General features: G+C 36.1%; 1 protein-coding gene across 1 annotated transcript in view; it reads right to left on the bottom strand.

The window, feature by feature from the left end:
- Positions 1 to 2,473: 2,473 nt before the first annotated feature.
- TINAG (tubulointerstitial nephritis antigen) overlaps positions 2,474 to 20,708 on the bottom strand; it is an 88,362-nt gene continuing 70,127 nt past the window's right edge. The window contains exon 11 of the mRNA XM_023625117.2: positions 2,474 to 5,382. Coding sequence (XP_023480885.1) covers positions 5,248 to 5,382 — 135 coding nt within the window. The 3' untranslated portion in view covers positions 2,474 to 5,247. The remainder of the gene's footprint in view (positions 5,383 to 20,708) is intronic.

Genomic DNA, 20,708 nt, shown 5'->3' with positions numbered 1-20,708 from the left:
TGGAACAGACCACGCCTAAAGCTAGATTCCCCCAATTCTATAGGTCAAGGTCATTCCTTTCTGGCTTAAACTAGTTTGACTTGGGTTGGGTACCACACTATCAAATGAGACCTAGTACTATTGGTTGGACACTCACCACACTTTTGAGATATATCCCTCAGAGATGATAATTTTTGTCCTTCATTGAATATGTTTAGGACCTATTATAAATAAGGATCACTGAACTCCTGGGCTCTCTTTAAACACACTTCATTGAAACACAGTTCTCTCACATACTTTAATGGCACTAATACACCATAATCTTTGACTTTGCACACCAGTGCACTGTCATAAAACACTTCAGACTGGCTCAGACCTGAGGTACATCCAGCCCACGGCTGCACTCTGAGAGTGGCACCAAAGGTGATTTGTAGGTAAAGGTAAACGCTCCCCACTTTATAAAATGTCAGAGGTTAGGGTATGCCACCCTTTTGCTAAGAGCTGATTATTGACCTTATTATTCAAATTATCTAGGCTAATATCTGCCAAAGTGTGTTTTACAAAAGAATAGTTTGTGAGATAAGACAGGGCAAGGACTGTCTCTCTTGTGGGTCCCCTTGTTATCTATCTAGTACCTTGCACAGTGGCTAGTACTTCACAGGCATATAACAAATATTGAATGGATGATGCGTGACTAAATGGGAATTTTTAGGGGAAAGGGTCTGTGGTCATATGAGGAACCATTGTATGTAATTGTACATGTTGGTCAGAGCAGAAGAGGTGCCTGAGCAAGAAGAAAGAGGGATGAAACCCAGGCCGTGCTTTGTGAAGCTTGCTGGAGGACTTTGCAGGAGCCTGTGCACTGTGAAGCTTTAAAATGGTACATATAGCAGCAGATATATCTCAAATTCTGTATAACTGGACACTTTTCCTCTTATAATGTCAGAAGAGACAGAATTAAACAGCTCGCCTTAGGAGGGATTGAGGGTGTACAGACAGGGCGCGGATGACGGAGGGAAGAGTTATTGCCATTCTTTTTCTAACTGATGAGGCTCCTACTGGAGGTGTCTCAGGAGAAATCCCACTTTACTGAATTTACCTGTCAATGACTTTTTAAACATTTCTATCAGATATGGTAGCAAAATGATATACAACAGTGTTCACAGCTGAAGACGAAGAAGCTTTTTCCCTTCATTCAACCACCCCATTCTTGACGGCCTTAGACTGGGTTTTTTCCCACCTTCATTGACTCCTCTGGGGAAAGAATGTCTGTGTGTTCTTTAGAAGTCTCTTTTTGGAATCAATGGCGTCTAATGGATTGCTGCTCCTCCTCTTAAAACACTTCATCAAACAGTAGTTTGTCAGATACTGTTCTCTTTTTCCTCCTGGTTTTTTCCTTTGAAAATGGAATCAGCTTCCACCCAAAGAAAAATAAATCTCCTGAGATCAGATCCTCTCAATCCTTTTGACAGGGAATGATGGTCAAACATTACACAGAGTCCCTAGAAACTACTGTGAAGAAAGTGGGAAAAAAATATTTCCCTACATGGATTTTAATATGTTCCCTATAGGTCAAAAGAGTTTAACCAAAAAAAAAAAAAAAAAGGAACATGTAATAGCAAACATTATAATATTTAAGACATATGTATTAACTAAGGACTGAGTTCATGAGCTAAGCCATCATTGAGAAACTATTCACTTATGTAATCTTAATTTCCAATACCTACATAGGATGAACCAAAATATTTATTTTTTATGTTTATCATCTTTTTTCTTTGCTCTTATCCTGTTCTCTTCTGTATCTGATAAAGGGTAGAGGCCAACTTTGACAGCTTAATTTCATAACCTCCTGAATCAGCTGTCAGCAGGATCAGTCAATGAGAAGCACCGAGGAGAGTTGGAAGTCATGAGGAAAGGAGAAGCCTCAGTGTGTCTCCCCTTTTCTCTCTGCCTCAGTTGGCAAATTTGTCAAAACCACGTCTTTTCATGACTCCAGCTTCCACCAGACAGGCCAGCCCTGCTTCCAGCTACCACGAGGAAAACCCCAGCTTCTACATTCCAGTAACCCACTTCTTCACTTTGTCGCTTCAGTCTAGGGACAATGGCAGCTTCCTACTGTTGCTCTTCTCTGGACTGGTTCACCATCCTCTTTTGTCTTCTGTGTCCCTCCATCACCTATGTAGCCAATTCTTTCACAATATTCCTTTGGTTGGAAACGCTTAGAGAGGTTCCTTTTTTTTTTCTGGTTGCATATCAACTAACAAACTTCATTCCATTTTATGCATTTTTAAGAAAATTTGTGAATATGCATTTTAAGAAGCTGGGAAAGCCTTTTCATTGTTTAGAATAGAATGAGATAACACTCGAACATGGTGAAGCAGGAAAGAACATGAGTCCTATCTATCTTCACGGTCTTTTGCACTTCTTCCTTGTGTATATTTTCTAACGACTCCTGAAGAAAGAAGCATTATTTAACAAAGTGGAATGACCAAGCTTTAATTCAATGTGCTTTATTGGGACAAGTTCCTCTTTTTCCGGGAAAAACTATATACAGTAACCAGTTTAAACTGGATCTCATAAAAAGCACATAAACGCTACATACATTTGATTGAACAGGAAGAAAACCAAATCTTAGTGCTCACAGTATTATCCAATCTGAGAGACATTGTCCTGGTTGAGTTAAATGATCTTCATGGAGAATTTTTCTCCTGTATATTCCTAACTCAAAATAATAAGACTCCATATATGCAGACAGAAACAGGAACTCTAAAGACACATGTACCAACTGTGTGGTCCTTCCCATTGCTCAGTCCAAGCTGAGGTGAGGAGGGCACACCCGCAGGCCAAGAAAAGCCACACTGTAGGTGAAAACTTTCTAGTCATCAATCAGATCAATTCTGCAAATAGTTACTCAGTCCCTAGAGTTGCAAAGGAATATGCCAATCACTATTTTCTGAAGGTTGGCTAGGGGCCTTTGGATAATAAATAGAACCAAACATGCTCTTTAAAGTTGTGCAAATGAGAAGCAACATCGTTCAAAGGAAGACACTAACTCAACCAACCTCAGGAATAATATTTTCCATACCCCATTGCTATACTTCTGTCTCAGTTAATTTCTCTCTCTCCTCTAGCTCCTGGTCTGTAATTGCTTGACAAATACGTCTTGTGCCTTCCAATGGGACTGACTATTGTGGTATTTTCTTTCTTTTTCCTTCAATCTTTGTGATCAGTTTCCTCATCAGTTGGGGTCATTAGAAAAGAAGGAAATTTTAAAACAGCAGACTCCAGGCCTACAATCTAGACACATAAACCAAAATGCAAAAATTAATTCCAACAATTTTTGTCCATTTAAATAACAAGGACAAGGTTGGATCAACTTAACCCCATAAATGTTTTTAAAAGCATCTGGCATTTTAGTGCCTTATTATTCATTACTTCCTCAGTGTTGAACATCTAAGGAATGTTTTAGAAGTGTTTTAACACCTGTAGCAGAGACGCTGTTGGTACCCTGCCTACATAGCCTCTCTGTGCCGTTTCAGTGGACATCAATCTAACATCCGACCATGAAAACCTACTTTTCTTGGCCTGTGGATTTTTTCTTGATTCTGGAACCTGCTTTTCCCACCCTTACGTCAGATCAGAACAACAAGGGAATTCACGGCCCCCAGGAGCAGCCCACAACCAAAGAACATCTTTCTTGGGCGACGTATCTGAGGAATGTGTAACAGTTCCTAGTGGGATAAGAACTAGTTGCCTGTGGGGTGCTTTGCTTGGTAATGCACCTATATAGTCTGCCTTCACTACCCTGTGTCAATGCCCCAGTTCCTTCTCAGTGTTCCCTTCTCTGCCCAGACCACTTGCACTTAAAACCTCATCTCAGAGGCTCCTTCCAGAGGAATCCAGACTGAGATAAAACCAAATTATTTCTCAGCCCTCTGAGGGAACATTGGCCAAGCCCAATAAGGTGAACCAGCCTCATGTATATTTTCTAGGTGAGAGCCAAATGAATGGATGCTTCTTCGACAAATCTGCAGTGATGGATGGAGAAACGACAATTGCAGCAACACTTCACTGTTCTGTGCTTGGCTTCCTCAGGTTTTCAGCACGTCTGACTTATCTAAATCACGACACCTTTGGACACAACAACATAGAAAAGCCCCACACTGAAAATATAGATGACAGAGTGTCCAGATATTAAGGCCATTGGTACCAGACCATTGTAATTATAACTGGCCATTCTCACTTACTGATCAACTTCGCTTCTCCATTTATTAGTTTGCCATTTAAGATGCCAGTGAATTAAAAGATTATATCCTTTCCCAACCATTATGATGATGCTATTTTTGTTTCTCTGACTACAGAGAACGAAAATAAAAATTAGATGCAAATTAGTGCCAATTTAGCTTACTTTTTAGCATCTCAAGCAGTGAACTGTGAAATGGTTGTGATAAAGTGTATTTATTCTTTCTGACTTGTGGCATCATGTTGCTGTTTTAGGGGGTAAATATATTATCTTTCCAAACACAGTTTTGCAACTGATTTTAATAGACTTTACACAATGTGTACTGGCTTCCAAAAATAGGGGTGTAATATGTGTCAAGACTGTATTTCTATTGCTACTCTCTAAGCTTTTCCATTACTTACCATCTTGTCCACATCACAGGCCATTACACAGGACCATAAAGAGCACTTATTTCCTGTGGGCAGTTATTTTCCCTTTTGGATTCGGATTGTGAGTTAGGTTTAGGCAAATAAAAAGAAAGAAAATGTTAGCTTATGGAGGAAACAATAATCTATTTCCATTGTATTTGCCAAAACATAAACAAGATCTGAAGTAAGAAGACACGATTTGGTTGAAAAAATCATAAGGATGGTAAATTGGTGTTTCCGTTGCTTTTTGTTGTCTGAAGTTCTCACTGCTCAGAGAAACCACATCATTTCTATAAATGAATGCTGTGAACTTTTCAAGACGAGTGCCGTCACACCGTGAACTATCAAAGTCAAAAGGACACCGTCATGAGAGAAAAATAAACACAACCAGGGAACTTTAAAGGCATTAAGCTACTCTGCTATCCTCTATCAGTATTTTTATATACTCAGTAGTACAAAGGAAGCAGAAACATAGAGCCTAGAGTGTAACAAGAAGACAGGCATGTTATAATAACAAGGTGAAGAGACAAATTCCACGGTCACAGAGAACCTCACATTGCTTAATTTCAATTTAAGAGGTTACGTAAATGCATGGCCTTGTGGAAATTTAATGATATGTTACGGTTCATCTGAACTTGTCAGTTGGCCCCAAGCTGCGATAATCAACTTTTCAATGTCAGACTCATTTACTCCTCGAAGAATCCTGAAATAGCCATTCTCGCCCCAGGACTTTCCCCAGGAATTGGCAGCGATCTGCAGAAAAACGAAAAATAAAACACCTGAGTATCATACTTGGATATTTTTTAATCCTGCCTGTAAAAACACAGGGACCTCATGTGTAGCTATTTTCTAAATAAGAATAAAAGTTATATTATTCATCAGTTAGATTAATATGCATGGCTATTCATGTTGGCAATAGCCAGAATTGTTGTAACACCTCTGAGTGCCCCAAGTACAACAGTGACATATGCATCAGAGTTTAAATGCAACATCAGAAGATGACACACAAGCTGCAGTTATCAAGTGTCTACTGTGTGACTGGCCCAGTGCTAGGCACTGGAGGAACAAAGATAAATGATACATTATCCTGTGTTCAGCGGACTTATGGTGTAATGAAGAACAACCACCGTAAGGCTAGTGCTAAGGTAGAAACATGCACAGGGTGCTATTGAAGTCAGCGGAGGGGCATCTTGCTTATTTGAATGGCTCAGGGCAGTTGTCCTGGAGGAAGTGCCACATGAGATGCATATTAAAGCCTGAACATAAAATTACCAGATGAAAAAGGAGGAGAGGAGATTCAGGTAAAGAGCAAAAGCATAAACACCAAAGCACGAAGCAGCATGAAGCAGTGAAATGAAGCAATGAAATTGTAATAATTAGATCGTTAAATGGAAGCAGGCTGGTAGGTTATGAGGCAGGAACTGGAGATAAGGACAGCCATACTGAAAAAATATGGTAAAAATAATGGCAAGTTGTTGAGTTGCTTCCAGCAGGAGAACAAGTTAGACAAATTTATATTTTGATTACATTATTCTGTATGAAATGAGATGGATGGATTTAAGAGGGTAGACACAAGAGGCAAGGAGACTGATTAATAAACTTGTAATAGTCAATGGGAGATGACAACAAGGGTAGGGAAAACAGGGAGAGAAATAGAGGGAGCATTTTGAGAAAGTAATTTGAGAAACATTCAAGAAAGTAAAATCAATAAGAATTAGAAATTCCCTATTTTTATTTTTAAAATGTGAGGATGGTTAGAGAATTGGGAAAGGTCTAGAATGTTTCCTGGGCTTAGAGCTTGAGTGAATGTGTACAGGAAGCAAACACAGGAATGCAGTCGATAGAGACTGTCATGAAAGCCAAAAGGACACTCAGCAGGAAGTTGGCTAACCACAACTAAATGCCACAGAAAAGCCCAGTAGGATAACAACTGAAATTATTTTGGGGATTTGGTAAATTGGAGACATCGTAACCACAGCTTCCATGCTTGTCTCACATTCACCCTCCACTAGGCTTAAGATGGAAAATTTTCTCGAATGTGGCCTACGCTGATGTTCCCAAGGCACGTGGTGTTGTGTTGAGCTTTCACTGGTTTCTACCATCTAAGAGGGCAGGTTTGCTCTGCATCAGAATAGTCATGACAACATCAGCTTTCAGAAAGAACTGATTCTTGTCACTTCCTTTAAGATTTATCTCTTCGTCATCTTTTTTTCCCAGCTTTATTGAGATATTATTGACATATAAAACATGTAAGTTTAAGGTGTACAATGTGCTGATTAGATACATGCATATGTTGCAAAATGATTACCACAAACTGTTAATTAACGCCTCCATCTCTTCCTATAATCATGATTTCGTGTGTGTGTGGTGATAACATTTAAGATCTACTCTCTTAAAAACTCTCAAGTATATAATATGGTATTGATAATTACGGTCACCATGCTGTAGATTAGATCCCCAGATCTTATTTATCTCATACCTGTGAGTTTGTACATTTTGACTAATACCTTCCCACTTCCCGACCACCCAGCCCCTGACAACCACCATTCTATTCTCTGAGTTTGGTTTTTTTAGATTCCACATATAAGTGAGAACACATAGTATTGTGTTTTTGTCTGTCTGACTTATTTCACTTACCATAATGCCCTCAAGGTCTATGCATATTGTCACAAAAGGCAGGATTTCCTTCTTTTTCATGGCTGAATAATACTCCATTGTGTATATTTTTTTCTTTACCCATTTATCCATTGATTAACATTTAGGTTGTTTCCATGTCTTGGCTATTGTGAATAATACTGCAATGAACATGGGATTGTAGATACCTCCTCGATATTATTTTTTTATTGCCTTTGGATATATACCCAGAAGTGGGGTTGCTGTATCATCATATGGTTGTTCTATTTTGAATTTTTTGAGGAACCTCCACATTGTTTTCCATAGTGGCTGCACCAATTTACATTCCTACCAACAGTGCATAAGAGCTCCCTTTTCTCCATGGCCTCCCCAGTACTTGTTGGTTTTTATCTTTTTGATAGTAGCCATTCTAACAGGTGTGAAGTGATATCTCGTGGTTTTGATTTGCATTTCCCTGAAGATTACTGATGTTGAGCCTCCTTTCTTGTACCTGTTGACCATTTTTATGTCTTCTTTAGGAAAATGTCTGTTCAAGTCTTTTGCCCATTTTTAATTGGATTATTTGTTTTTCTGCTATTGAGTTGTATGAGTTCCTTATATATTTTGGATATTAACCCTTTATCAGATATATGGTTTGCAAATATTTTCTCCCATTCAATAGGTTCCCTTTTTATTTTGCTGATTGTTTCTTTTGCTGTGCAGAAGCTTTTTATTTGTTGTAATCTCATTTGTTGATTTTCCCTTTTGTTGCTTATGCTTTTGGTGTCATACCCAAAAAATCTTTGCCAAGACCAATGTCAAGAAGACTTTTCCCCATGTCTTTTTCTAGGAGTCTTATGGTTTCAGGTCTTACATTTAAGTTTTTAATCCATTTCAAGTTAATTTTTGTGGGTTGTATAAACTAGAAGTTCAATTTCATTCTTCTGCATGTGGTTATCCAGTTTTTCCAACACCATTTATTGAAGAAACTATCCTTTCCCCATTGTGTCTTATTTGCTTGCTTCTCAAATATTAGTTGATCATATACCGGTGGGTTTATTTCTGCATTCTCATTCTGTTCCCTTTGTCTATGTATCTTTTTTACACCAGTATCATGCTATTTTGAGTACTCTAGCTTTATAATAAAGTTTGAAATCAGGAAGTGTGATGCCTCCAGCGTTTTTTGTTCTTTCTCAAGATTGTTTTGACTAGTCAGGATCTTTTGTGGTTTAATACAAGTTTTAGGATTTTTTATCTATTTCTGTGAAAAGTGTTGTTGGAATTTTGATGGAGATTGCATTGAATCTATAGATGGCTTTGTGTAGTACGGACATTCTAACAATATTAATTCTTTCAATCCATGAATACAGAGTATCCTTCCATTTATTTGCATCTTCTTCCATTTCTTTCATCAATTTCTTATAATTTTCAGTATGCAGATTTTTCACCTCCTTGGTTAAATTTCTTCCTAAGTATTTTTGTAGATGCTATTGTAAATGGGATTGTTTTCTTTATTTCTTGTTCAGATATTTTGCTGTTAGTGTGTAGAAATGCAACTGATTTTTGTACATTGATTTTGTATCTTGCAATTTGACTGAATTCATTTCTTAGTTCTAATAGGTTTTTGGTGGTGTCTTTAGGGTTTTCTATATATAAGATCATAACATCTGCCAACAAAGATAGCTTTTCATCTTCCTTTTCAATCTGGATGCTTTTTATTTCTTTTTCTTGCCTGATTGTTCTGGTGGGACTTCAGGACTATGCTGAATAGGAGACGTAAGAGTGGGCACCCTTGTTGTCTTCTTGATCTTAGCAGGAAAGCTTTCAACCTGTCACCATTGAGTCTGACTTTTGCTGTGGGTTTGTCATATATGGCATTTATTATGTTAAGGTATATTTCCTCTATACCCAATTAATTGAGGACTTTTATCATAAAAGGATGCTGAATTTTGTCAAATGCTTTTTCTTCATCTATTGAGATGATCAGATCAACTGTACCTTTCCTTCTACTAATGTGGTATATCACATATACGGATTTGTGCATGTTGAACCAATCTCGCATCCCGGAGATAAATCCCACTTGATCATGATGGGAGGATCACATTAAAAGGATCCTTTTAATATACTGTCGATGTCAGTTTGCCAGTATTTTGTTGAGAATTTGTGCATCTGTGTTCATCAGGGATATTAGTATATTCTCTTTTCTTGCAGTGTTCCTATCTGGCTTTGGTATCAGGGTAATGCTGGGCTTATAAAATGAGTTTGGGATTGTTCCCTGCTCTTCAATTTTTTGGAAGAGTTTCGGAAGGATTGGAATTATTTCTTTAAATGTTTGGTAGAATTCACCAGTGAAACCATTTTGTCCTGGGCTTTTCTTTATTGGGAGGTTTTTGATTACTGATTCTATCTCCTTACTCATTATCGGTCTGTTCAGATTTTCTATTTCTTCATTATTTAGTCTTAGTAGGTTGTGTGTTTCTAGGAATCTATCTACAGGCATACCTCGAAGATATCGCAAGTTGGATTCCAGACCACCGTAATAAAGCAAATATTGCAATAAAGTGAGTCACAAATGTTTTGGTTTCCCAGTGCATATAAAAATTATGTTTACACTATGCTGTAATATGTTGTGTGCAATAGCATTATGTCTAAAAAAAGTACATATCTTAATTAAAAAGTAATTTAGTGCTAAAAAATGCTATCATCTGAGCCTATGAATTTTCCAGTTTTCCTCCTGTTATTAGTTTCATACCATTGTGGCCAGAAAAGATAATTGGTAAGATTTCAATCTTCTTATGTTTTTCAGGTCATGTTTTATGGCTTAATATGTGATCTATCCTGGAGAATGTTCTATGTACACTTGAGAAAAATGTATTCTGCTGGTGTTAGGTAGAATGTTCTGTGTGTGTCTGTTAGGTCCATTTAGTCGGATGTATAGTTCAAGTCCAATGTTTCCTTTTTGATTTTTTGAATATATTTCCATTGTTGAAAGTGTGGTATTAAAGTCCCCTACTCTTACTGTACTGTTGTCTGTTTCTTCCTTCAAATCTGTTAGTATTTGCTTTATATATTTAGGTGCTCCTTTTTTGGATGCATAAATATTTACAGATGTTATATCCTCTTGTTGGATTGACCCCTTTATCATTATACCATGACCTTCTTTGTCTCCAATTACAACCTTTCTCTTAAAATCTATTTTTTCTTACAAAAATATAGCTACCACTGCTTTCTTTTGGTTTCCATTCAGTTTTCCATCCTTTCACATTCAGTCTGTGTGTGTCCTTAAAGTTGAAGGGAGTCTTGTAGGCAGCACATATTTGTGCCTTTTTTTTTTTATTCATTCAGCCACTGTATGACTTGTTTGAAGAATTAAGCCCATTTAGATTTAAAGGAATTATTGATAGGTAAAGACTTATTAATTGTTTTCTGGCTGTTTTGTAGCTTCCTGCTCCTTTCTTTGTTTATTGCTGTATTTCCTTGTTAGTTGGTGATTTTCAGTAGTGAAATGCTTTCATTCCCTCTTCTTTAACTTTCGTGAATCTACTGTAGATTTTTGCTTTGTGGTTACATGCAGCTTAAATCAAACGTCTTGTATATATAACAGTCTATTTTATGTTGATAACAACTTAACTTTGAATGAATGCAAAAACTCTCATCTTTCACTTCCTCTTCCCTGTAATTTGCTTTTGATGTGATAATTTGCCTCTTTTATATTGACTCTTTGCCTTCTTAACCAGCCCTGGCAACATAAAGGAGCACCTTTAAAACTGTGTCTAAAATTATTAATTCAATTTACCACTTCAAAGATGGAATGGACTTTAAATTAAATGGAAATGAGATAGCATTAAAGTGCGTGAGAGTTTTAGCAACAATAAATTAAACTGAGTTCCAACTTCCCTATTTTCTAGTCAGTTCCAATACATATACTTCCAAACACTGAGAAGTCAAATAATGTCAGTCATAATTTAGGATAAATTGTTAGGAATATTAATATTTTTAGATTCTTGAAACTATAGTATTTAGCACTGCACCTAGTCTCATTTGGATGTGTTGAAAATTATAACTATCCAATACTTTACCATTATAACTTTGGTAAAAATCAGAAAAGTATGTGATGATTTTATAAGCAAATACAAATTTATGTAGTAATGAGAGCTAACCATAGATTTGCAAGAAAGTCAACGTAGTTATAAAGAGTGGTACTTGAGAAAGTAGTGCTAATAAAAGGCACCTCAGGACATGTATTTTTTTATTAATCGTATTCTTCCTACTGTCATTTCTTCTCCTCATCAGTTTTATTTGATTCTTCCAAAAGCGTGAATTTTTAGCATTTAATTATAAGGGAATAGGCAGCAATTCAGGGAAGGAATTTCCCAAGGACGTAACTCTATCTTTTGTTTTGAGATATATGATACAGTCACAAGTGTGAAGTGCATTAATCTTAAGTGTACAGTTTGGTGAATTTATACACATTTATAAGGTTTACACCTATGTAACCTGCAGTTAGACCAAGATATAAACCATTTATAGCACTCCAGAAGGTCTACATATCCTGATAAACATCTACTCTCCTTTCTCTCATCAATTTTTCCTGAAATTGATCTTTATAATCAGATAATAACATAGTATGTATTCTTCGGTTGGCTTCTTTATTCAATAAAACGTCTCTGAAATTCATCCACGTTATAGCATATATAAGTCATTCTCTTTTATTGCTGTGCATTTTCATTGCATAACTATGCCCCAATTTATTTATCTATTCTCCTGTTGATAAACTTGATGAACATAAGTAGTATTATTTACATTCATCAGTAGCATGTGAGTTCTAGTTACTTCATATCCTCACACCCACCCATTGATATGATCAATCGTTTTAATTTTAGCCTATCTAGCAAATGTGCTGTGATATCTCACCATTATTTTAATTTGCATTTGACTGATAACTAGTCGTGTTGACCGCCTTTTCATATGTCTGTTGGCCATTTGGATTTTCCTTTTGTGATTGCCTATTCAAGTATTTTGTCCTATATTTTATTGAGCTATTTTTTTTCTTCATATATATTTGAACAAATTCTATATATTCTTCATATGAATCCTTGCCAGGTATCTTTCCAAATAGATAGATAGATAGATAGATGATAGATAATCTTCTCTCTGTCTGTTGTTTATCTTTTCTATCTGATAAGGTTGTCTTTTGATGACTGGTAGTTCTTATTTTAATATAGTCTGATAATTTTTTTCTTATAAAGTTTATTCATTTTGTGTCCAGTACAATAAAGTTTTGCCTAATCAACATCATTAATATGTTGCCTATGTTTTCTTCTAGAGACTATTATTTTGCAATCACATTGAAGTCTATGCTCCATCTCAAATTATGTTTGCATGTATTTTTGAGGTAGGGGCCAAGGTTCAATCTGTTTTCATATGGCTATAAAATTGCTGCAGCATAGGCATTGGCAAACTACAGCTCATGGACATAATCTGGCCAGCAGCCTGTTTGGGTTCAGCTGAATGAGCTAGGAATGTTTTGGTATTTGGTTTATGTTTTTAAAGGGTTGGGAACAAAATTTTAAGTAAAATATGTGACAGAGGGGCCAGCCTGGCAGCCTAGTGGTTAAAGTTCCACGCACTCTGCTTCAGCAGCCCAGGGTTCATGGGTTCAGATCCCAGGCACAGAGCTGCTCCACTCATCAGCCATGTTGTGGAGGCATCCCACATACAAAATAGAGGAAGACTGGCACAAATGTTAGCTGAGGGCAAATCTTCCTCACCAAAAAAGAAAAAATATATATGTGACAGAAACTGTACGTGACCTTCAAAATCTAAAATATTTACTATTTCACCCTTTATAAAAAAAAAAATTTCTAACCCCTATTCTAGTATTAATTACTAAAAAGACTCTTCTTCCTCAATTGAAATGCAGTGGAGTCTTTGTTGTAAAACAAGTGTATTGTGTGCTTTAAATCTGGATTATTTATTTTTTGTGACATCAGTATATTTCTCTATTCTTATGTTAATAAGTGCTATCTTATTAACTGTAGCTTTATATAAGGTCTTGAAGTCTGGTAGTGTAATTCTTCCAACTTTGTTCTTATTCCCCAAGGTTATCTTGGATACTCTAGGTCTTTGCATTTCCATATAAAATTTAGAATCACTTTTATAATCCCCCTCCACAAATAAAATCTCTACTGGGATTTAGATTAGGATTTTATTGAATTTATAAATCAATTTGGGAATGTTAATATGGAGCCTTCCAAATCATGAACATGGTGTATCTCTCCTTTGATCTAGGTTTTTAATTTATCTCAACCCTAAAAATCTTGCAAAGCTTTCACTGAAATATTTCTTAGGTTTTTAAATTATGTCATTTTAGATCATGTTTATTTTTAATTTCCAATTGTTTCTTGCTACCATATAGAAATATAATTAATTTTTTATATTAGCTTAATATCCAGAAACTTGCTAAATGTGCTTACTATTTCTATCAGTTTCTTTCTAGATTTTTTTTGGATTTTCTATATACATAATCATGTCATGTGCAAATAATGTCAGTTGTATTTCGTTCCACACTTCCCCTTTATTTCTTTTTCTTGTTTTACTGCACTAAGTGGAACCTCAGTAAAATGCTCATGAAGGTGATGATAATGAATGCTTTATTTTTCAATGATAAGAGAAAAGTGTTCAGTATTTTATCACTAAATATGATGTTAGCTGTAGGGTTTTTGAAGACTGACTTTATAAGATGAAGGAAGGTAAATCTATTCCTAATTTGCTAAGATTTGTAATCATAAATGAGTTCTGTGGTCTACAGAATTCTAGAAAGGCCACTAAGCTTCCTGCCCCGTGGTGTACTTGCCCTGTATAATCCCTTCCACTTGAATGTGGACAGGACCTGGGGATAAAACAGGATGTCACTTTTGAGAATAGGTTGTTTTATATGACAAAGTCGAAGGAATTGTGAAGATATGATTCAAATCCCCAATCAATTGACAGTGAGTTAATCAAAAGGGAGATTATTCTGCCTAACTAAGCAGGTGAGCCCTTGAAGAGAGGGTCTAGAGGTCAGAAACTCTCTTTCCTAATGGTCTTCAAGATCTAAGCTGCTGTGTTGTGAGAGGATCTGTGAGAGCGCCTGCCATGGGGCATGTGACAAGGAGCTGCAAGCAGCCTCTAGGACCAGAGAGTGGCCCACAGCTGACAGCCAGCAAGAAAATGGCGACTTGGTCCAACCACAAGCGCTTAATTCTGACAACAACCATGTGACCTTAGAAGAGGACCTTGAGCTTCAGAAAGGAACACAGCCCACACAACATTTTGATTGTATCCATGGGAGACCTGAGCAGAGAGAGGACCCAGCCGAGAGGACTGGACTCCTAACCCACTCCTAACTCTGAGATAATAAATGCATGCTGTTTTAGGCTGTTAATTTGTTGAGCAACAGTTGAAAATTAATACAGGTGCTGAATTTTATCATGGCATTTTCTGCATCAATTAAGATAATCGTGTCCTCTTTCACTCTGATAATGATGAACTATATTGATTGATTTTAATATTTAAAACCAACTTGGCATTCTTGGGATAACCGTCCCTGGATTATAATCTATTATCCTTTTAATATATTTCTTGATTGTTAAATCTTGTTTAGAACTTTCTGTTCATGAGAGATATTGGCTTGTAATTTTCCTTTCTCATATAGCCCTTGTCAAGTTTTGGTATTGATGTTATGCTGGTTCATAAAATAAGTTGGGAACTGTTTCTTAGTTCTTTATTCACTAAAAGGGTTTGATGTAAAATTGGTTTTATTTGTTCCTTAAGCGTTTGGAAAAATTCAGCAGTGAAGCCATTTGAGCCTATTGTTTCTTTGTGAGAGTTTTTTTTTAACTTTTTATTGAGATTATGATGGTTTACAACCTTGTGAAAATTCATTTGTACATCATTGTCTGTCAGTCGTGTTGTAGGTGCACCCCTTCACCCTTTGTGCCCACCCTCCACCCCCACTTTCCCCTGGTAACCACTAATCTCTTCTCTTTGTCTACATGTTTAACGTCCACGTACGAGTGGAGTCATACAGAGATTGTCTTTCTCTATCTGGCTTATTTCACTTAACATAATTCCCTCAAGGTCCATCCATGTTGTTGTGAATGGGACAATTTTATTCTTTTTTATGGCTGAATAGCATTCCATTGTATATAAATACCACATCTTCTTTATCCAGTCATCTGTTTATGGGCTCTTAGGTTGCTTCCACATCTTGGCTATTGTAAATAATGCTGCGATGAACATAGGGCTGCATGGGGCTTTTGGAATTGCTGACTTCAAGCTCTTTGGATAGATACCCAGTAGTGGGATGGCTGGGTCATATGGTATTTCTATTTTTAATTTTTTGAGAAATCTTCATACTGTTTTCCATAGTGGCTGCAACAGTTTGCATTCCCACCAGCAGCGTGTGAGGGTTGCTTTTTCTCCACAACCTCTCCAACATTTGTTACTTTTTGTTTTGGTTATTTTTGCCATTCTAACAGGTGTAAGGTGATATCTTAGTGTAGTTTTGATCTGCATTTCCCTGATGATCACTGATGATGAGCATCTTTTCATGTGCCTTATAGCCCAGCATATAGTTACTTTTGGCAAATATTCCATATAGGTTATAAAGAATGTATATCTGTTAATATTTGTGAGTAGTATTCTATGAATTTCAATTATATAAAGCAGCCAATAGGTTTTTTTAAATCTTCTATATTTTTTACTTACATTTTAGAGGCATTTTCTATGAAATACTAAGTGAGATATATTAAAATATACAACACAATTATCAATTTGTATATTTCTCCTTTTTTCTGTAATTTTCGTTTAACATTTTCTGAAGCTGCGTTTTTGTAGCTTTTGTTTGAATGAAAATGTCTCTGTTTTGCTTTCTTTGAAAAAATTGTCACCAGATATAAAATTCTAGGTTGACATGTATATCATCGTCATAATTATTATTATTAATTATTTTATTCAGCACTTTAACAATGTCATTTTGCTGTCTTCTGATTTCTGTTTCTTATTTTTTCTGTTGAAGTCAGAGATCAGTTTTTTTTCCAACTTTACTGAAATATAATTGACATATACATGGCATAAGTGCAATGTGTACAAAGCGATGATTTTATATACGTATATGTTGCAAAATGATTGCCAAAATAAGGTTGTTAACACATCCATCACCTCATATAGTTATCATTTGTGTGTGTAGGTGGGGAGAGAACATTTAAGATCTACTCTCTTAGCAACTTTTAATTATATAATACAGTATTCTTAAGTATAATCACCATGCTTTACATTAAATCCCCAGAACTTATTCACTTTATAACTAGAAGTTTGTACCCTTTGACCAACATCTCCCCATTTTCCCCACTCCCCAGCCTCTGGCAACCACCAATTACTCTATGAGTTCAGCTTTTTAGATTCCACATATAAGCGAGACCCTACAGTATTTGTCTGACATTTCACTTAGCAAAATGCCATCAAGGTTCATCTATATTGTTCTAAAATGGCAGGATTTTCTTCTTTTTTATGGGTGAATAATACTCCATTATATATATATTATATTAAATATTATATTATATTATATTATATATATCTCACATTTTCTTTATTCATTCATCTGTCAAAAGACTCAAGTTGTTTGCATGTTTGACTGTTATGAATAATGCTGCAATGAATATGGGAATGCAGATATCTCTTTGAAATAATGATTTTGTTTTCTTAAGATATATGCCCAGAAGTGGAATTGTTAGATCATATGGTAGCTCTATTTATAATTTTTTAAGGAGCCTCTATACTGTTTTCCATAGTAGCTGTACCGATTTACATTCCCATCAACAGTGCACAGGGTTCTCTTTTCTCTGCATCTTTGTCAGCACCTGGTGTCTCCTGTCTTTTTGGTGATAGCCATCCTAACGGATGTGAGATAATCTCTCAGAGTGGTTTCAATTTGCATTTCCCTGATGGTTGGTGATGTTGAGCATCTTTTCATGTACCTCTTGGCCATTTTTATGTCTTCTTTGGAAAAACATCTGTTCAGATCTTTTGCCCATTTTTTAATTGGGCAATTCTTGCTATTTGGTTGTATGAGTTCCCTATATATTTGGAATATTAACCCTTTATCAGGTAGATGGTTTACAAATATTTTTCTCCACTCTGTAGGTTGCTTTCTTTTTAATTGTTTCTTTGGCTATGGAGAGGTTTTTTAGTTTGATATAGTCCCCCTTGTTTATTTTTGCTTTTGTTGCTTGTGCTTTTGGTGTCATGTCCAAAAAATCATTGCAAAGACCAATGTCAAGGAGAGTTTTAATCTAACTTCTTCCAGTTGTTGTACTGTTTCAGATCTTACATTTAAGTCTTTAATCCATTTTGAATTAATTTTTGCGAGAGGTGTGAGATAGGGGTCCAATTTCACTCTTTTCCATATGACCCTCCAGTTTTCCCAGCACCTTTTATTGAAGAGACTATTCTTTCTCCAGCCAGCCATCACACTTAAGGCCACTTTTCAGAGGGTAACGTATCCTTTTTAAACTCTGCCTGTTTTTAAATTTTACTCATTGTTTTTTATTTTCAACTGTTTGATTATGAAATGCCTGGATATGTTGGGGCTTTTTATTTCTCCTACTAGGAGTTTATTGATCTCCCTGATTCTTTGGGTTGATGTTTTTCAGTTTTGGAAAACTTTTGGCCGTCCTGTCTTCAGATATTGATTCTGCCTCATTCTCTTTCTCTCTTTTCCTTCTGAGAATACAGTTACAAGTATGTTAAGCATTTAGTTGTGTCTTACCTGTCATTTCACATTGTTCTGGATTTGTTTTTGTTTTTTCACTATATTTTCCTCTGTGAACTGCAACTTGGATATATTTATATATTTTATGGAATTTTAAGATCACTAATTCCATCCGTTCTTTAACCCATACAGTGAATGCTTAATTTCAGACATTGCATTCACAAATTCAAGAATTCATTTTTGTTTAACATATTGAAATCCTTTGCTGAAATTCTCCATCTTTTCATCCGTATGATTTCTGATGTTTTATACAATGGTTATTTTAAAGCTTGCATCTAAAGTATCATCTATTGCTTCTATTGATAGTTTTTTCCCTTGTTTGTTGGTCACATTTTTCTGCTTCACATATCTCATAATTTTTAATTGTATGCTAGATATTTTGTAACAATAATTACACACACTGACATTGTGGTTGTTTTTCAAAAGTTGGTCCTTTCTTCTAGAGAGAAATGGTGAGGGACTAATGACCTCAATTTAGTCAGGAACTGAGTTGGGTCAGGGTTGGAGGGAAGTTCTTGTTAAACTCAGTCCACACCTGGTTCCAAATATTTCGAGAGCAACACCTATCCCCTGTTTGTTTCAGGCTGTCTTCCAGGGGACTCCTTCCACAGGGTCTGCAGTGCTACAGAGGATTTCCCTCTGCCCTCCCATTCCCCTTCCTTAGCTACTCACACTACCCCAGCACTCAGTAAATAGTCCATGGAAGAAGTGGCTGTGTTTGGGGTTCCTCTGGATTCCAGCCCAGCTGGATTTTTCTTCTCCTAGAGGCCTCTCTCTGCCTATTGCAAATCCCCTCCTCAGATTGTGCCGAGGCCCACCAAATGCTCCCAGAACAGAAAATCTTCTCCAGATTCAGCTCTGTCATTTCTTTAAAAATATAAGTTTTGGAAAATAATGCTGTTATTATTTTCTACTTATTTAGTGGAATTTATGGCTTACTGCTATCGATTACACTTTACTTAGTATTGAAAGTTATTCATTTATTTTTTATTATAATTTGCTATATTGTGGGCCTATTTGTAAATATTTTGAAACACATATTTGAAACACATATTTTGAAACACGTTATTGTGGGGAAACAAAACTTCCTGAACTTCTCAGTGCTCTTGCAAAAAATCCTAGTCCTCTGTCACACAAAAAGTGTATATGACTTAAAGATAGGGGATATTTGCTTTCACTTCTCCCAGAAATATTTTTTCTTCACATACCATGCGAAGTAGATTTGTAGCCACTTGTCTAGTTAATTGATCTGATCCCAAAGTGTAATAAAACTTCTCTTACCTCTCCATGAGAGCCAGAGAGTTAGAGACCAGACAAGGTCCTAAATTAAGCCCCAGGGTGCCAGGAGTACTGAAGACTATCTCCCTCGGTATGTACAGGTCAAAAGGGATGAAGCCTAGCATTTGGAGACATTTTCTGGTGTTTACCTGGCCCTTAGAAAGACATATTTATAGTCCTAAGGGTTAGGTTGAGAACACAGGACCCTTTCCATCTCATCTTAATGGAATTAAAGTTTTTTCTCTCCTTCTAGGAAAGGAGGAGGTTGCCAGTCTTTCTCTTGTATGTAAATGGAGAAATCCATTGTTCTCTGCCCCTTTTTTAAGGGGTGTAAACTGCTTCCTGTATAGAAAAAATCCATTGGCACTTTATCACTTCGCCTGCAAGACTAAAGTGTGGGGGACCAATGCTGTGATATCTGGCTGTTGATCTGGTTGTGAATATCAATTAAAAACTCTTTCCTTCTGACCCAGGTGCCTTAATGCAAGTGGAATAACATCTCAGACCCTTCACAATTCCTGACAAAACACTACAATAATACATAAAGATTTCATATTTTAATTGAACTAACATTAAGTTTTATACAAAATGAAAACCATTTCAGTGACTTGACTAATTTTTCCTAAGTGCATAGATTAATGCTATTCATTCACTCATTCAATGAATGTTGCTTATATTCCCACTATGTACCAGTGGCTCTGCTTTGCCCTATTGATACATTGGTAAATAAGGCAGATATGATCCTGGACCAAGATGATACTTCCTTCACAGTTTAAGGGAGGAAAAAGTCAACAGAAATGTACAATTTAATAAAATAAGATGAATTTTCAGTCTGATTCTTGTATACTTACCACTTACATTAAACAATTTATGGAAAAGAGTCACAGCAGAAAGAAATCCTGCCCCTGTGCCCATGAAATAGATTTCTTTGAAAATTTTTGATGCAGTAAGTTCAGAATTGATGGTTACTACAACAAGAGTAGTTTAAAAAGACAGTGTGTTTGGATGTGTTGAATATATGAGCGTGAGTGTATGTCTGTCTATGCATGTCCAACCCATGGGGCTCTAGGATGGAAATGATAAGGTTGAGAGTGAGGGGATCACAGAAAGTTCTCCTTTGCACTGACACTCATATTCATAGTCACTCAACAAATAGTTATTGAGTGCTATATGCTAAAAACTTGTAAGTTAAATACATTCATCAAAGAACTTGTGTTTATAACTTGTTTTTATAAACTCTAAATATTTTTTATTATGAGATCAAACTGTTCAAATTCATTTAATGGAAGTCCCATGCAGAAACTTAATTGTAGGTATTCAATAACGTATCCCCTTCACATTTTATGAATTTTAATTATTGAATATTAATGTTAAT

Source organism: Equus caballus, chromosome 20, assembly GCF_041296265.1.
Source record: "Equus caballus isolate H_3958 breed thoroughbred chromosome 20, TB-T2T, whole genome shotgun sequence".
Taxonomy (NCBI): Eukaryota; Metazoa; Chordata; class Mammalia; order Perissodactyla; family Equidae; genus Equus; species Equus caballus.
The sequence above is the reverse complement of the archived record's forward strand: the minus strand, read 5'-3'. Positions and strand labels throughout refer to the sequence as shown.